Source organism: Lethenteron reissneri, chromosome 13, assembly GCF_015708825.2.
Source record: "Lethenteron reissneri isolate LAM-NWPU_2019-01 chromosome 13, ASM1570882v1, whole genome shotgun sequence".
Taxonomy (NCBI): Eukaryota; Metazoa; Chordata; class Hyperoartia; order Petromyzontiformes; family Petromyzontidae; genus Lethenteron; species Lethenteron reissneri.
The window spans coordinates 2,475,990-2,493,592 of NC_083791.1; the positions used below are offsets into that span (position 1 = coordinate 2,475,990).

General features: G+C 40.6%; 1 protein-coding gene across 1 annotated transcript in view; it reads right to left on the bottom strand.

Annotated features, from left to right (window-relative positions):
* Positions 1-17,603, bottom strand: part of LOC133342003 (cell adhesion molecule 2-like) — an 83,297-nt gene that overhangs the window by 35,303 nt on the left and 30,391 nt on the right. The window contains exons 2-3 of the mRNA XM_061550862.1: positions 9,715-9,861; positions 2,003-2,155 (exon numbers count right to left, since the gene is read on the bottom strand). Coding sequence (XP_061406846.1) covers positions 2,003-2,155; positions 9,715-9,861 — 300 coding nt within the window. The remainder of the gene's footprint in view (positions 1-2,002; positions 2,156-9,714; positions 9,862-17,603) is intronic.

Sequence of the window (17,603 nt, forward strand, 5' to 3'; positions counted from 1 at the left end):
TGGAAGCTACCTGGTCTATCACTCCTCACAAAGCTTCAGGTCTTCTTGGCCACAGTCATTCCCTCCCTTCTTTATGCTTGCGAAACGTGGACCCCCCTAATGAAACATCTTCACCAGTTACAACCATTTAGGCTGGCCTACCTATGATCCATCCTGGGTTTAACCAGGCTGGAGTGTGTAAGGAGCTCACAAATCCTTGAAAGATCTGGACAAAGTCCCATCGGTGAGCTCCTCTGGCAGGCAAGGCTGCATTGGCTGGGAAGTGTAGTCCCCTAGAGAAGAGATGGAGTGATGTGGTACAGAAGGATGTGGAGCTGAGTGGACTTGCCGATGACTGGTACCAGCGGTATCAAGATCGGCCTCTGGTGAGGAGGCTCGTGAAGGACGCCACTGGGCAGTTGGAGGCAGTCGCCCTCCAACAATAACGGAGGGCGGAGGAGTGACGCTCACAACAATGAGTGGAGCACCGGGTGACTAAAGCACAGCAAGTTGGCACAGTATTGGGCACTGGTGGTGCATCAGCCAGTCATTTCAGTCAGTCGGCCTTTGGCATCTGGGTCTGCCCCGTGACCTTCTGCCAGTGGGCGTTCGACACTTCACGTGGCCTAAAAGTGCACATAGCCTGGCACAAGCGTCGTGGTGACGTCACCGCCACTTAGTGGCGAATGGCAGTTGTTGTATGTGTGGGGAGCGGTAGTGTAGCGCTACGAACCCGGTGACCCGAGTTCGATTCATGCTCACGGCCAATACCAATGACGATTATCATAACTGGTGCTGGGCCTTCTGTAGGTCTACTCAGCCTCAAATCAGTACCTGGTGCGATATGTAGAAGAAAAAAAAACTTCGCCAAGAGGTAGACAAAGGTGGCTGAGCGTGGTGTTGGCCACCAACCCACTTGTGTGCCATGCCGGCCTTCATAAGTGCTGCTCGCTAACAGCACTTGCTCCAACAGTCTGTTAAGGCTATATGGGGGATCTTTATATATGTGAACCTGTGTGGGGGAGCATTGCCGCAGTGGTTGGCGCAATGCACTGCAAGCGCAGGTGGTATCGGTTTTTGGGCCTCCCCCTAGGTTGACTTAGCCCTAAATATATAAGTGGGGTGGCGTGTAGCCACCAACACAGGGATTGACAATGTCTTTCCGGAGCCACGTCGGTCATAACCACTCATGCAACCTTCCAGCCTTGATAATTCACTGTGTAACAAAAATATATATATTTTTTGTTCCTGGGTAGTAAGTGTTATTTTCTATCTTGATTTAAAACTTTCGTGACTGCAGGAATTCATACTTTTTGGGTCTTTCGGTAAAGGTACGTAGATAGAAAAATAATAAATCTCTCACAATACAATGGCCAAGCCCAACAGCTTTGGGGTGCCCTCGATCTAACCCCGCCCACTTACCCTTGGGGTGCACCCATCTCAGGCCTATAAAACACCCTGCTTCAGCAGCTCTCTTGCTATATTTTTTCACCTAAGGACGATTGCTAGTATTGCGATCGAAACGTCGTGATTTTTATTATTTTTCTATCTACGTGACTTTACCAAAAGACCCAAAGAGTATGTTATTTTCGAATTAATTATGCCTCAAAAGTACAGAAAATGGCTATTATTCCCCACAAACTTTGCTTTTGTGACCAGGACACAAAAGCAAAGTTAATAATCCACTCCATTAATAACACTGTGTAACAATTGGTTATTATTCCCCACAAACATTGCTTTTGTGACCAGGACAATGATATTTTGAAATGAGAAGACATGTGCATTTGTGTCATTCCTTCACATAACGTCCTGGTCACAAAAGCAAAGTTTGTGGGGAATAATAGCCATCTTACATACTTCTGAGGCATAATCAATTAGAAAATAACACTTACTACCCAGGAACAAAAATCGTGTTACATACATATATAATTTGCTCGCATGTGGCACCTACCCCGACACATCTCTCATTGGCCGAACGAGGGCACAGATGCTTGTGAGATTTGTTGAAGCTTTGTGGCCTTACCCAGCACCGTGAGGGTGGTGGACACAGTCTTGACCGGCTTGGTGAACAGGGAGCACACGTAGATGCCCTCGTCAGTAAGGGTGGCGTTGTTGATGGAGATGGTCAACACCGTGTCCGCTCGTTCAACCAGCTCTATCCGCGTGTCCTTGAGGGCTGCAGGGCAACAGAGCACACAGACATTATTGTTGTTGTTACACTTGTTTACCCAGGAAGGCCTCACTGAGTCTCAATGATCTTTTTCATGGAGAAACTGGCTCCTGCCCGTCTCTCACTGGGTTGGTGGGCCTGGACACCTCGACTTTGTTTCTCTTTAAATTACACAGTTAAATGAATGTCTAGTGTAAATTTTATACAAATTTCCAAGTTACTTTTAGTTGTGTAATATAGATACCGATTACAAATTAGAAATGTAATAAAAATGTAATATTTAAATTTAATAATATTTGGTTTAAATTTTGATTTAAAGCTTTCGTGACTTCAGGGATTCATATTCTTGGTTCTTTCGGTAAAGTCACGTAGAAGGGAAATAATTAAATAATTTTTTAAAAAATCTTTATTTTATTTTATTATTTCCCTTCTACGTGACTTTACCGAAAGAAACAATAATATTTAGTTTCAACTCGAAAAAAAACACATTAGAGAGCTATAGAGCACTGCTATGGAAATAAAAACGAAAGCAGTAGTAATGTGGAATGTCCACCACTGGCCCAGGCGAAGAGGTCATCACAACCAATGTGAATAATGCCACTAACCCTCGCCTTCACGTTCTTCCTTCTGCTAGATCCCACAGCTGTTGGGAAGCTCACATGGAAACTCAACGGTCCGCTCGTACACAAATTCATCGCGTGGACGGTCTTCTTCACTTTCCATGGAACTTTTAAAAAATATATATTATTACATACATTGAGTGTGTAATAATCTTGATGATCGTTATTTGGTTCCCTTTGAAACATTTCTGGCGGCACTCATGCAAGCCAAGGTGTATCGAGTGCGTGTCACCCATGCCCCGTGCTGGAGGCGGTGGACTTGTGCCGTGCTTGCAACTTGTGTCACAGCGCATTATTGTGGATGCCATAAACACTCCCATTTTTTCGTCAAAATGTACTTCTGGACTGCCGTTTTTTTTACATATCATGCTCATAAAATAATAACGACAATTTCTATAAAAATGTGTATAGCATTGTAACATGGCAAGCCATTACAGGGGCAATACCGACAAGTGGCGTGCAGTTATCTGCCTCGCCTGATGCGCAGGCAGGCGAGTGTGGGTTCTATCCCGTGTACTCTCCCTCCCCATGGTGGTCACTTGGATTTTTCTCCGGGTCCTAAGAAACTTGCATTTTGATTTATTTTCCTGCCACTATAAATTGCCACATATGGTTATATCAGCCACGTTGATGAGTTGTCGCCTCTGAAAAAGAGGTCATATAGTTCAGTGGGATATATCTGGTAAATCAAATCATTTAATTAGCTTAGTTCATGTCAAAGGCAAGACAATGTGGATTACGAGTCTGGTGAGAATTGAGCACCTGAACCTGCCTTTTTTCTGCTGCCTCTTGTTCTCATACTAAACTTGCACTGTTTTAATTCCCGTGTTTTTGTTTACGACCATACCATATCTCGTTAGTGGTGCAATATTCCGTAAGGACCTTGTACTTGTGCTCTGCAATATTGACGTTTTTGTCTTTGTTATGTTGCTGCTGTGCTCACGCATCACGGATCTCCATTGTAAAATATCCGGGAAATTGGCTGAACGAGATCATCCGTGTAACATGTAAACTCATACTCAATTTCCATTGAATTCCCTAGGCCAGTGATGGAAATGCCACATTACTGCAGCTTAGGTTGTCATTTCTGTGGCTGTCCTGCAAAGCACTCCAATGTTTTCGAGTTTGAGACCTAATGACATGCATTTTAAATATATAATGCAAATACATTTGTAATTTGTAATTGGGATCTCAATTTCACACCTCAGTGTCATTTGTATATGAATTATGTCCGACAAGATTAATTAGCAATTTGTACCTAATTATATTTTCTACAGTAATATATGTGAATTAATTTTTGCCCCTTCTCATGATGAGCCAATAGTATAAGCAAAATTGTTATTTCAGAATAATCGTGGTTTAGCATCAGAGTACATGATATAATTGCAGGATTCTGCTTCCAATAGTTGTCAAATTCCTGTCTAGGTAAAGTATACACGAGGGAGGCAAAATTACAAACTCTGCACACATAGCCACATATTTTACTTGTCATACTGCTTCTCTGGCAGGCAACTTTTTGCCAAGCTGGTGGGTGTCTCCATCAGTTTGTGATCCACCAATCCCATCTGTAAGGTTATATCGTCACACTCGTGTTTTGATAATAGGTTACCACTTCGTCAAGGGTCAACTGAGCATGTCAATGAGCACAACTTTGTGGGAAGCCACCACTTTCTTCATTTTTTCGTATGGCATGTAAGCAACAGTTTGTATAAATTATGTCATAGTTTAATTTTATGGGCCTTTCAAGGCGGCAGGAGATGCTGTACGAATTGCAGCGACATCGACAGGGTGTGCATGAATGGCACACTCGTTGGTGTCATGTGTTTGATGGTTTAGGCTTTCCAACACCACCACTGGCTGCCCTCAACAGGACCTCGCCTCATGGGATTGTGACGTTTCCTCCCGCCAATGTATTGAGCAGAGAACTCAAGAGACTAGGATGAGTGGAATGTGCCATAGTGACGTGGATCATCATAATGACAACACCAAACACATTACAATCAAGAACCAGAGTGAAAGCAACGCGTTACAGAAAACAATTGAAAACTGCACGAATAGTATCAACACGTAACATTTAGAGACCATTCATAGTGAAAATAAATTACACACAGATCAACATTTTGATGTTTTGAGACAAAATGTTAAGGGTGACAATGTGCATTTTTATTATTACTGCAAATACCATATTTGTAATGGGATATTTAAGCTACTTTTCCATTTGAATATTAATGAGGTAGGAAGAGAAATCACATCATGTTTGTATGTTTATTCATAGGGTGCAAATAACATGTTCCTTCATACAGGGACAGAAACTTTATTTAAATTGTCTGTTGAGACAAATAAACATTGCATACAAATGAAATTAACAAACACGTTCATTAATAAGTAATGCTGTGCGTGTCCTTCAGATGTACATTGAGTGGGAGAATAATTTGTTGAACATTCACAAAGCCTCAACATGGCTTATGTTTCACTTGATGAAAGGAGCTAATATTAAATTCTGATTGAGTGACACGCATAGTTTCACATTATTTTGTGATGGTGGTTCACGAGGGCATCATGCCATCTCAATGGAATGAGCAGGCAACGCTGGAATTGTTGGTAACTATTCTATGCGGCCATACACCGGGATTTCAAGCGCAGTGAGTTAATGGTTTCAGCCGAGTTACCAATGACTGCGCAACAACTTAATGTTTAAGGGGTTGTTTAATTGGCTTATCCAGATATACAATGTTTCAGTTTGGCATGTGATGAACACTCGACTACACAAGGCATACATCATCTGTTTCCCAGGTGTGGATAAGTAGATCTATTGATTAACCTCAGAATGGATTTTGTGACATCGGAGCTGTTCCCTTCAACAATTCGGATAACGATAATGAATGATAATTGTGATAACCACAATGGTGATGATGATGACGATTATAATCGCGCTCATGATAGTGATAATTATGATAGCGATGGTGGCAATGATAGTAATGATGGTTATGTTGTTTGTCGATGATGATGATGTCGATGATGTTGATGGTGACATCAAAACAGCTGGGCACCTCGCTGTTAGAGCCGCTACGAAGTCTTCATGGAAGTTAGTTTTTTTAACATAATGCGTGAAATAATTATGAATATAGACAGAAAAAAAGGATGATTGTAGAAGTATATTAGAAAATCTCTTTTTAATACCATCGTTGCATTTGGTTTCCATTTAAAAATTCATGTTTCAGCATTGTTGACAGAGTGATATTTGATTGTCATGCAACAACCACTTTTCAGGGTGTAAAACACGTGCACCACAGAGGTGATTCCTTGGCTCTATCTCATGGGAGTCGTTCTCTGAGACAACGTGGCTGTCTTTTTTCAGCACGACACTGCAAGCACAATTGGAATGTAATTGTGAGGACAGCACATTTATAAATATAGCATAGGTTAACAAATGCTTTCCAGACCTGAGTTTTGCCTTATTTTTGTATTGAATGCCTTCTGTTACCTGTTTCACTCAGTGTAAAATGCGGCTGAGCTCTTAAGCATGTTTCTCTCTCGTCCCAAACATTTGTCATTATAACTTTGGCTTTTACAGTAAACAAATATCCATCTATTATCCTGAACATAGAGAAATTCAGAAAGTCGTCATGTGTTGCCAGATATAATTTAGTGTTTCGTAGGGCTAATGGTGAGGTCATGGATAGATTTATACAATGGGGTCAAGCGCAGGCAAACAGTTGCTGCTATCACATGTTATTCTCACAAGTGAAAGTCCTCAATATAAAATGTGACTGACAAGAAGAGGTACAAAACGTGAAAAGAGGCTGTATTCCACGAAGAACGTATTGTCCGAATGAATACTTTGTTTTGCTCAGTGTGTAGTTCTTGAATTATTAAATACATAAATATCGCATTGCACAACATCGGCTCTGTGAATCAGTAGGAGGGCATTGGGAGAGAGAAATAATACCAGCCTTGCTCCTGCAATGGCCCAGACACATTTTTTTCTTTTTTTAGGGAGGATGGGTCAAGGTCAGGAACGTTAATGCCGTTCTGCATTGCTGCGTCATAATGAAAGATGCTTCTCTGAGGCCTTCAAAACGTCCGTGTTCATGTGCGTGGGAGTTTGGGCATAGATCACGTGTTTAGTCTTACACGTTTGCTTAATTCTGCCATCAGCTATGCTGCTATATTCACCGTTAATGTAGTCTCTAGCAGTCACACTTCGTGTGAGAAAGCATGCATTACATATGGTGGAACTTGATGGCTCTCAATTCTTTGCCTTTTTGCGCAAGCGTATATCTGTATGTGTGTACCGTATTCCCTCGTTATTCGGAAACTCGCTATTTGCAATTTTTACTATTTGCGAATTGCATCTGGAACTCTGCATGACTGCATCGAGAGTGAGAAAGAAAGTGAGCAGATAAAGTGATGTTGCATAGCATCACCATAATTGAAGATAACTTCATTTATAAACTATAATGTAATCTTCTTGGTTCTTTCGGTAAAGTCACGTAGAAGGGAAATAATAAAATAATAAAAATAAAACAATAAAATAATTCTCACGACGTCTGAATGAGACAGCGTCTTATTCAGACGCTGTCTTTCCGACAGACCTGTTCTTCACCTGAGGACGGCTGCTTGCGTTGTGGCCGAAACGTCGTGAGAATTGTTTAATGATGTTTTATTTTTATTATTTTATTATTTCCCTTCTACGTGACTTTACCGAAAGAACCAAGAAGATGAATCCCTGCAGTCACGAAAGCTTTAAATCGAAATATGATGTAATCCTTTATTATATATCTTTCATTTACTTTACGTTTATTCTGCCAATGTTATGATAATGTTCATGCATTTAAGGGCACATTTATATATTTAATTAAGGTAATTAATTAAAAAGATAGGTTTCTGTTGGCCAATATAATCAGCCGGGAAATTTGCTATTCACAAGCATCTCCAGATTGTATCCATCGCAAATTTAACGGAAACACAGTATGTCGACGGTGAAGGTACAGCCCTGCAATTGCTATTTCACACCACTGCTGGTGAAAGGGCTGACATACAACAAGCTATTTAGCTGACGTGCAAAAAGTTAAACTACCTATGTTGACAGGTAGTTTCATTAGGTAGTTGCATGTATCAATCATAATGTATTTCGGCTGTGACGACGAGACGCTTTCAATGTTTGTCAGATTGTTTTTTTAAGCACAACAAATTGATAACACTGCACTAACTTTTTTAATATGTTCATTTAATTAAACCAATTTCTAAGGAGTGTTGATTAAATGGTGGTACTATTGAATTATGCACACCTTGCCATTGGCTAATCCCCCCCCCCCCCCCACACTTTAAATCCAATTACATTTTTACAGCATTAAGCAAAGGGAAATTTAAAAGTAAAGTTCTCCTTGAAAACTAGGACTTTAATTAGGGAAATTCACTGCTTGGTGTGACCCATTAAATATTACCACTCAAAGGGGTCCGCGCATTTAAATAGACCGTTTATTATCGCCCTGTGTGAGTTTATGTACGCAGTAAGTCACCGTGATTAGTTACCAATATGCAATCAACTTTAAACTAAGAAGAGGGTCTCATTAATGTTTACAAGCTTTTGGACAAATTTTGTATTTACTTGGAAATATGTAGGGAATGCATGGACATTGCTGAAGCGTTCATTTACTGTTAAGGTTTTGTTGAAGCACATGCAGCATCTACTATAGGGACATTTTCTATTTGACTTAACATGTCTTCCTTCCCAAATATGTTTTCAGAAGTGATCATCTTTAATGGTGACCCAGTGGTGAAAATTCCACATTTATATGGAAAGGGCCAGTCTCTACCAATGACAACCATTATCTCCATATCACAAAGCAGTGCCCACTTTATTGACATGCGAGTGATGATGGGTTGGGTTGACTAATGACCATGGTTTAAACTCTGATCCCTCTGATTGTGATGCACGTGTTCTCACCACAGGTCCACCCAGCAGTTTTTAGTGGGACATGTTTAACTGTGTGATGTTAGCTTTAGCAATGGCACACAGTTCCCTATACCTCCGTAATGCCACATGATCTCTAATATCCATACAGAAATTATAAGGCAACTGCAGGGATTGGACTGTTGAATTGGTAGAAACTGGTTCACAAGGTTATCCATCCACCTAAATAATATATTTTGCAATAGCGCCTCTTATTGCTGCTAGGAATTGTTCATAGGCAGGCGTATATTTTGGTTGTAGACTTGTTTAATGTAAAGCCAGTGCACCTTGCCAGAGCAGCGTGATTGATTTGAGACAGTCGTATTGAAATTGAGCAAGTCTAAGGGATGAGCAGAAGGGCATTATGCACTCCTTTCACATTATCCTCGGCTCATTAATAATGCAGCTTATTTTCAATTGCTACGTCAATATCATTGCGCACAAAGACACACACTTTATCCTCCAAAGACATTCCAAAGATGACCATTTAGGTGACAAATGACTCGGTATGTGCTTCCACCCTCCGGCGCAATGCAGTGCAGTTTCATACAGAGATACAAAGGGATTCTCTAAACACTACAGACATTGGAGGGCTGAGCATCGTAAGGATGCGTAGAGATTAAGCAAGCAAGAACAGAAAGATACACCAATATTACATGTTGTATAATTCGTTCGAGTCCACTGTCAGAGTAATGCGAATTACGTAAGAAATCCAATCGCAGTTGTAGTCTGTACTCTTTACCCCATAGTTGCATGCAATGCATGACTGTTAAAATTAGCCTTGGGCACTGCTAATCACCATTGGAAGTCCTTAGTGACTGGCACAAACTCCACATTATTATGCCAGGTAACGGTCTCAAAATCAGCATAAAATAATCGCTGTTGGCTTCACACACAGTGGAAGTCATGATGTCGGCATGGATGAAGGATTGAGCCAAGCTCTGACCTTTTGAATGCCTAAGTGAGTGGTGTTGTCAGATTATCCTCACCTTTCTTTTCGTCGAAGAACAGCGTTTGCTGTGCCGAGTTGGCCCACTGGATGGGCGAGCCATCGCTGTTTTCCACCGAGCAGCTCAGCAAGACGCGTTCGCCCTCCACGGCTGTCACATTCTTGGCGACGGGTGTCTGCGACTGGCCTGCAAGTCGAGAGATGACGCCATTAGGCCGAATCTGTACGGGGCATTGTGTATGTAACATTCATGGAGGAAGTGTGTACATAAAAGCGACTGAATGTCTGGGTGGAAGTAACTTCATGTATGTATGTAGAACTTATTTTGCACCGTATGTAGCCAACCGTGCTAATCGCAGGTGTGGAGGAAGGACAAAACACGAGCATTGAGGCATCGGTGCTCATCTCCTGTTTACAGCCATGTAGAATCAATGGTGTAAATTCCACATTCCTTTGGCAGGGGCAAGCCATTCCACAGGACTACCACTGTTGACTTCCAAACAAAGTGGTACTCATTTAATCGATCCCAAAAATGTGATGGGATGGGTTAACCCCTCCAACTAGGATTTGGAAGCACGACACTGTCACTGCATAGCGCGCTTTCAGATGTGCTTCTGCGGCTGTCTGGAACGCTCTTCTGATATTAGGAAGCTGATGGAGCTATGCAATTCTAAATCTCGATTGAAAAATAATTTCTTTAAACTTGCTTTTTGTTTCATTTGTTGTCCTTCCCCCACGCCTCCGATTAGCACGGTTGGCTGTGTACGATGCGAAAGAAATTAAACATACATACAAATATAAACATTTACAACGTAAGTCAGATCAAAGTGACTCCCAGCTCAAATGAGCAATGGGGTGGTATTGACTTCCGCTGGCACCGCAGAGCCAGTCGAGGAAATTGCAGCTTCCTTTAACAAGGTTGACCACTGTTGGCTTAACCAAAAAGTGGTACTTGTTTTATAGATCTCGGAGGGATGATTGGCTCGGTTGATCCTGACGAGGATTTGAGCTTACAACCTACCAATTGTATACATGTATGTTGAACTACTTTTTCACCGTACGTAGCCAACCGTGCTAATCGAAGGTGCGGTAGGGAAGGACAACAAACCAAACCCAATTCCAATTTGGATGGTTGTTGCAGTCACATCGTGTGGATAGTTCCTAAAAATATATTGTGCAAATTCTGGCTGATTCCAAATGGTTTATGAAAATCATCATTAATGGTAATGCATCACATGTGTTTGTTATTTAATCGCTGCTCATTTATTATACGACACACTAATTGATTTGAATACACTTATTATATCTTTTAATTGATCCACAGTCAAAATATTACTCGCTGTGATCCCCAAAGAAACAGACAATCGAGCTCAGTCGAGCTCAGTGGCACTGTGGATAGAGCGCATCATTGGAAAAATTGTGACTTCAACTCGCAGCTGGAGTTGGCTCAAGACATCATTCCTTTTCGCGTGGTAAATAAGTACCACTGTGTGAGTCGTCAACAGTGGCTGCGCTCAGTAGACATAGGCCTCGGTCATAGGCAGGTCGAATTTACACAATGGGGTCACGGTCTATAACATAGTTATGTATGACCCATATGGAGCAAAAGTCCCGGGCATACGTTGTCTGGACTTTAATATGCTATTTTATATACCCTCATGCTTTGCTGACTCATGTCTAACTTCATCATTCATAGGCTGAAAAAAGTTCAGCAGAAAGCAATACCAATTTTATTGACTGCAGAGAGAGATCGGCTGAGTGACCCCCCTCCCACCAACCAGGATTTGAAGTCATGCCTTCTGAATGTAAGTAACCTACAATGCCACCACGCCTGACTTAATATAAATTTCCTGTATTTTAAAATAATTATATTCTTTTTCAGGTTAAGTATATTTGAGCGTTTGCTATAAAGTAGGGGCCAATGAGCAAATTACTACACATCTTGTAAGTGTGCACTTGACAGTGAAGCACCTTTATAAAGATGAAACCAGAAAGCCAGACTTAGGGTCAGGTATAGGTCTATGGTCTCTGGTTCATTCAAATTCCGAAGCTAGGAGTTACCCAGTACAAAGAAGGCAATTCATTTCATGTTCAAATACTTGATTGAATTGTACTTGTTTTTTTATATGTTATTCAGGTCCCAGTTTCCGAGTGGAACAAAAGGCTGGCTTTTCAGTAAAAGATCAAGGCTTCATTTTCCTTGGCTTGTGATGTAGCCACCTCCCATGTGACACTGCTGGCCTTTCAGAAATCAAAACAACCAACGCTGCTTTCGAGCAGCTGTACAATTGTAATGCTCAGTGTAACGTTAAATTATTCAGTGGATGTAATTAGCTTTTTAGATTCTCTAAATTTTAATTTACAACAAATCTATTGTGTCAGTTGGTTTCATATGTGAATGCAAGATGATGTTTCTTTAACAAACTAAGAATCAAGGGTGATCAAAGGATCTTCCTACTCAAACAAACAATAGGCCAGTGCTCTTTTCGATTGGTGAGCTGGTTTTTGGAATTCCACATTCCCTTTGAGGAGGCCAGTATCTGAAGGAGACCACTGGTTTAATATGACACAGTGTAAGTGATTACCAGGATGGTCCGTGTCACCCTGCAACTGGGATTTAGATTTTAAACATTTCACTTGTGTGTCAAGTACTGCACCACAAGACAAGATTGAAACCATTTTATGAGACCAAGACATTTTATTCTGTCTATATATGTAATTTGGAAATAAATAACATGGTACAGTATTCCTTTCTCGACATAATGCATGTAAATAAATTACCATAACTGTGCCCAGTCTGGTAAGATCTTGAAAGCTAAGCATATTTGGGCTTGGTTAGTACATAGTTTGGTGACCACCAGGGCTGACCAGGTGTTGTAGGTGTAGGGGTCACAAGGAGTGGCCAGGTAATAGCATTGCTGATAGTCATCCACTCGTATTCGTAGCTTTTCTCTGAGGAGTCCGATTTCCCCTCAAATTCCAAACACCCATTCGTGGAATTGGCCAAATATCCGAATGCAGAACCTTTTGAAAATGAGTCTCAAGTCCCAGTGTGGCTTTCTTGGGTGGGTAAGTGATTGCTAATTTAGCATAATATTGAGACACAATGCTCTGCTGTTTGTCGGAGGTTCTGAAATTGACTATATTGTGTGAAGATCTGTTGTAACACTTATGCTGATAATGAAATTGGCATGCAATTGGTTAAAATAAATATTAAGTAAATAGGCATCCACTGGCTCACTAGCAATGCTGCCTTATTGAGCTTTTTGCACTGTCTTCTTGTCGAATCATTTTGCAAAGGAGCTACTGTTGATAACCAAACCACGAGTTCTTCTTGATCCCCAATATAAATGAATCAGTATACAGAACACCTCCATTCATGTAAGAAATTCGATCTTGTGTACAGTCCACTGTGTTTTAAAACAAATGAATAACCCCATTGACATCATACCTTGCTATCATTTCATTTCTCCTGCCAGATACTGCAAATCTGTTGTGCAGGCATCACCTGAGCACCAAGGCCTGTGTAAACGGTATCACCACCACCACCACCACCACCACCACCACCACCACCACGTTGCTTTGTGTCTTCATCTCGATCACCTGTCTGTGATTGCCCACCCCAAGGCCTGTCTTAGTAATCGTTCACACATGCCCAATCCATCACGACCCTTCCTTCTCTAATTGCACCTACAGCTCTATCCTGCTGCATTATTTTCATCGCAAGTTTGCTGAGCACATGCCCAAAGGCCCATAACTTCAAAGTTGTCGGCAATAAGCAGCAATAATGTCGATGCAATTGGGTTAAGTTCATGACATTTGGATTAGAGACAAGACGAAAAATATAAACGTGAGCAGTGCAAGGAAATAAGGCTGAAATAGAAGGATATATGTTGAACTTCTTTCGCACCGCACGTATCTAACCGTGCTAATCATAGGTGCTGTGGCCTGCAGCAGTGTGGTGGCTGAATGTGCACCATGGATGACAGAAAAAGTCAGGTAGACTGAGTCCTCAACGGCAACGGGAGCGGAGGAATCAAAGACTAAAGTTCAAGGGGACAATAAACAAGGTAGTAGCCATAGCAGAGTGATACAAATGTGACTGACCACTGTTGATTGAGTATACTATTATTCTGAGGATCCGAGTTAAAACTCAACTAAACATTTGTTTTATTTTACCAAGTAAGGCCCACTGAGCAACATAGCTCTTTTTTCAGAAGCGATCTGGCCACAAATGATAGCTGAACGAAGTGGCTTATATTGTGGAAATGTTTTGCAGCCAAATACTCGAAACTCAAGTCTCTAAATGTGGAGTAAAAAACCGGAGGACCGGAGAAAAATCCACGCTACCACGGGGAGAACATGCTAACTCCAAATCACGACCTCCTGTACACCAGGCGAGCTAGTTAACATCTCGCCACCATGACGACCTTAGCCTATCCTGCAATCCAGATTTCAAACATCCTTTGCATGCAAATATACGTCGTAAGCCTATTTCCTAGTTGCTATGTTAATTGGCGTGAATGCTCTGTTAATTGTGGCTTTGTCTCCCCTTAGAACCCCAATATTTTTGTAAACCTAGGAATTAAACAAGCCTTGCTTCTCTCAAATCGCATGTGCATTGCAACCAGTAAGCATCATGTCACCACAAAACACGCCGGCGCCTAATCTAAATTATGGATTTTCCAAGCCACCCTTTTTCCAGGATGTTAATATTTAATGGAAGGCTGTGCCACAAATTGCAAATTAACTCTTTGCAACATAACAGGTTGTAAAAACGATGTATGCATCCTACTTAGTGTTCATTGTTTATATTTTATTTTCCGTGTGGTCAGTCTAATGGGTTGCACATTGACAGATAATTGTTTAAAACTGTGGAAAGAAGTGGCTGAAATTCTATTTGAAATGTTTGTGAAACATTCTCTATAATGTCGTGTAATGCAATTAATAGCTAAATATATGTCATGTCACTGCCTGGAGTAAAACCAAACTGCTATATGAATTGCATTACCATGCAATGCAACTGCCCACTGTGTATGTGTCATATGCTATAATTCTACACAATTTGAGTCTCCAGTGACAACGACTCGGGTAAAAGCAAATATAGGCATAACCCCATTACGTCAATCCATATAAAAATAAGTACACTTTGGACCAGGTTTCAACTTTATCGATCTCTTCAGCAGAGTGAGGCTTGTGAGTTAATGTTGCTGGGATAGCAGATGTTATTGGTAAGAACACCCCATATCAACTTTGGACAAGATACACTACAGGTTCGTACACCAATTGCCACTCATGATACTCCATTCCACCAAAACAAACCTCGGTTACTCAGGTTGTCATGCAATACAGCATTCTAATCGCTCTCCATTAATACATGTACACATGCACACTATAAAAACGTTATTTCACATGCAGTTCATCTTGATTTGAAGGCTATTGCCAATTTGTAATTCTCGATTGAAATTTTCATTCAGCTGCTTCTCACAAAACTGCTCAAGGATACTGCTGCCATGGCAATTATGTACGTACTGTACATTGCTCTGTTTACATTTCAACAGCAGAACACCATAATCCATTTCAGTGTACACAGGTATTCACAGGTAGTAGTTTAGCATTCAATGTTCTTGTCGGCAACTGAGGCTTTTCGCTTGATTTTATTCTATAAATCTTACAATACAAATGTTCCGGACAGCTATGAGGCATTACCAAAGCACACAGCACGCTCGATTGTGGACCTTAAAGACTCTGCAATATAATTCGCATTGACGTTGAATTATCCCTTGTAAAATCTTATTTAAAGTGGACATGTTAAAAAGTGAAGCTCATAACAAAGTAACACACAAAGGCTCATTTATAATAAAACCATGCCGTTATTTTATTCAGGAAATTCCCATGGACTCTCAAGACTAATTTTAATGAATATTTTTTTTCTTTTTAAAATATATATGGGAAGAACCAGGCGTACTCAAGGAAGACGCCATATGTGCGTGCGTTTGACAATGCGATTCACCAATGTTTTGCCTCCAAAGTGCTAGATTAAATGTAGGCTCTACCATGGCCTGATTATTCTTTTCAATTATTGTTCACTGGATTTTTTAGAAGTGTTTTAAGACTGTCATGAAATATACTTCACATGAAGATGGTGATAATCCTGATTGAAACATACAACCGCGTGCTGATATCTTAAAAGGGATTTTAAAAAATGTGTTCACAAAATGAAAGAAGAAAAAAAGATTGACATAACATAATTGAACCTTATGGCGGGACCCCGGGGTCCCGAATAAACGGAAGTCAAAATCGTAATTAATTTATTTATTTTTGGCGACTCTGCCCCACTGCACACGTAAACGTCGTGACCCACCCATGCATCAATCTTCTCGTTCTTCACCAAGCACCCGTCATTGCCAAAATTGCCGTAGTCACAAACACAACTTTGAAACTTTAATCGGCGCATCGTGTGGAGCTCGTTGAGAGGAATAGATTGTCATATCGTTCGCCTTCAACAGACATAAAATGACATCACAACGTTGTTTATGCGAGAGCCGGGGGCTTATGGTACCCCGGGTTCCCGCCATAAGGTTCATATTCCAAGATATTCATGGCAACATATAATACATCTGAATGGCCTCTCACCTGATTAAATATGGGGACATTGATCCGACTTCAGCAAAATGTTATTTATAGGATTATGTCAAAACAAAATTTGTGGGTCTGACCACAATGTACTCCTTTGCTATAAATCAAAATCAATCATGGAAATATTTGTATAAGAAAAATCCAATTAAATGAGGCTCATGCAAACATGCTCAGCTGCATTCTAAACAGGCCACAGCAAACCTCACAGCCACTTTATTAACACTGCCTCATCAGAATCAGAATATTTATTTATCCTGGAGAAATCAGATGAGCTATAAAGCTATTTTTCACAGAAGTCCAGTAGTGGAGGGTAAGAACGTTACAACAACAAACAGTACAAAAACATGATAGCAGTTCCAAGTACAAGAAAGGTAAACAGATCACCCAAACACAAATTCAACACTAAACCATCCCAATCCTACCAGGCAAAGCCCACTGAGGTATCAAATTATTTTTCAGAAGCGACCTGGCCACAAATGAAAGCTCAACAAATTGGCACCATCATTTGGACATTTATAGTACCAAAATAATCTAAACTATCTCAATGCATGTTTCTAAATGTGGAGGGAAAACCCCAGAGGACCTGGAAAAAAAAATCCACGCGACTACGGGGAGACAGACATGCAAACTTAAAATACAACAATGCAGTACACAGGAAGCTCATCCTTTAGGAAAAGGCCCTTCTCCAGATTGACCCAATTATTTGGGAAGTGAAGATAGGTATCAGTTTATGATGGAAAAAAGACTGCAACCTGCCATGGGAATATGGAATTTCCACCACTGGCTCAGGGCCATCAGTGACATTCTATTCCTCAATCAATGTATTTCCTCCCACTGCAAATGTAGGCCAAAATAAGAAATATATAGATGCTGGGAAAAATATTTGCATCAAAGTTGGAAGACAAAATACGTTTAGGACATTCATATTTCACTATAAGTTAAGCTACTGGAATTTCAGCATTGAATACAGATATCCATAATATATAATTGCATCATGTACCCCACAATTATGAAAATACATTTCATTAATGGTTTATACATGAGATGGGTTTTCCTTTGTACACTACATTCGGCTAAATAAAGATTAAATATGAATGCATGAGTGTGCTAAATGCGTGCAGTGCTTTACTGAGTATATCATTTACCTTTGTTAGTATTCAGTCCAAAATTGCCTTAGATAATGCAACAAGAAATGAACTGCTGGTTCAGTATGAATTCTATTAAAGAGGTTCATTAATTTCAACTAATGTGTGATAGATTGCGGATTAATTTTAACTACCTTAGTGAATT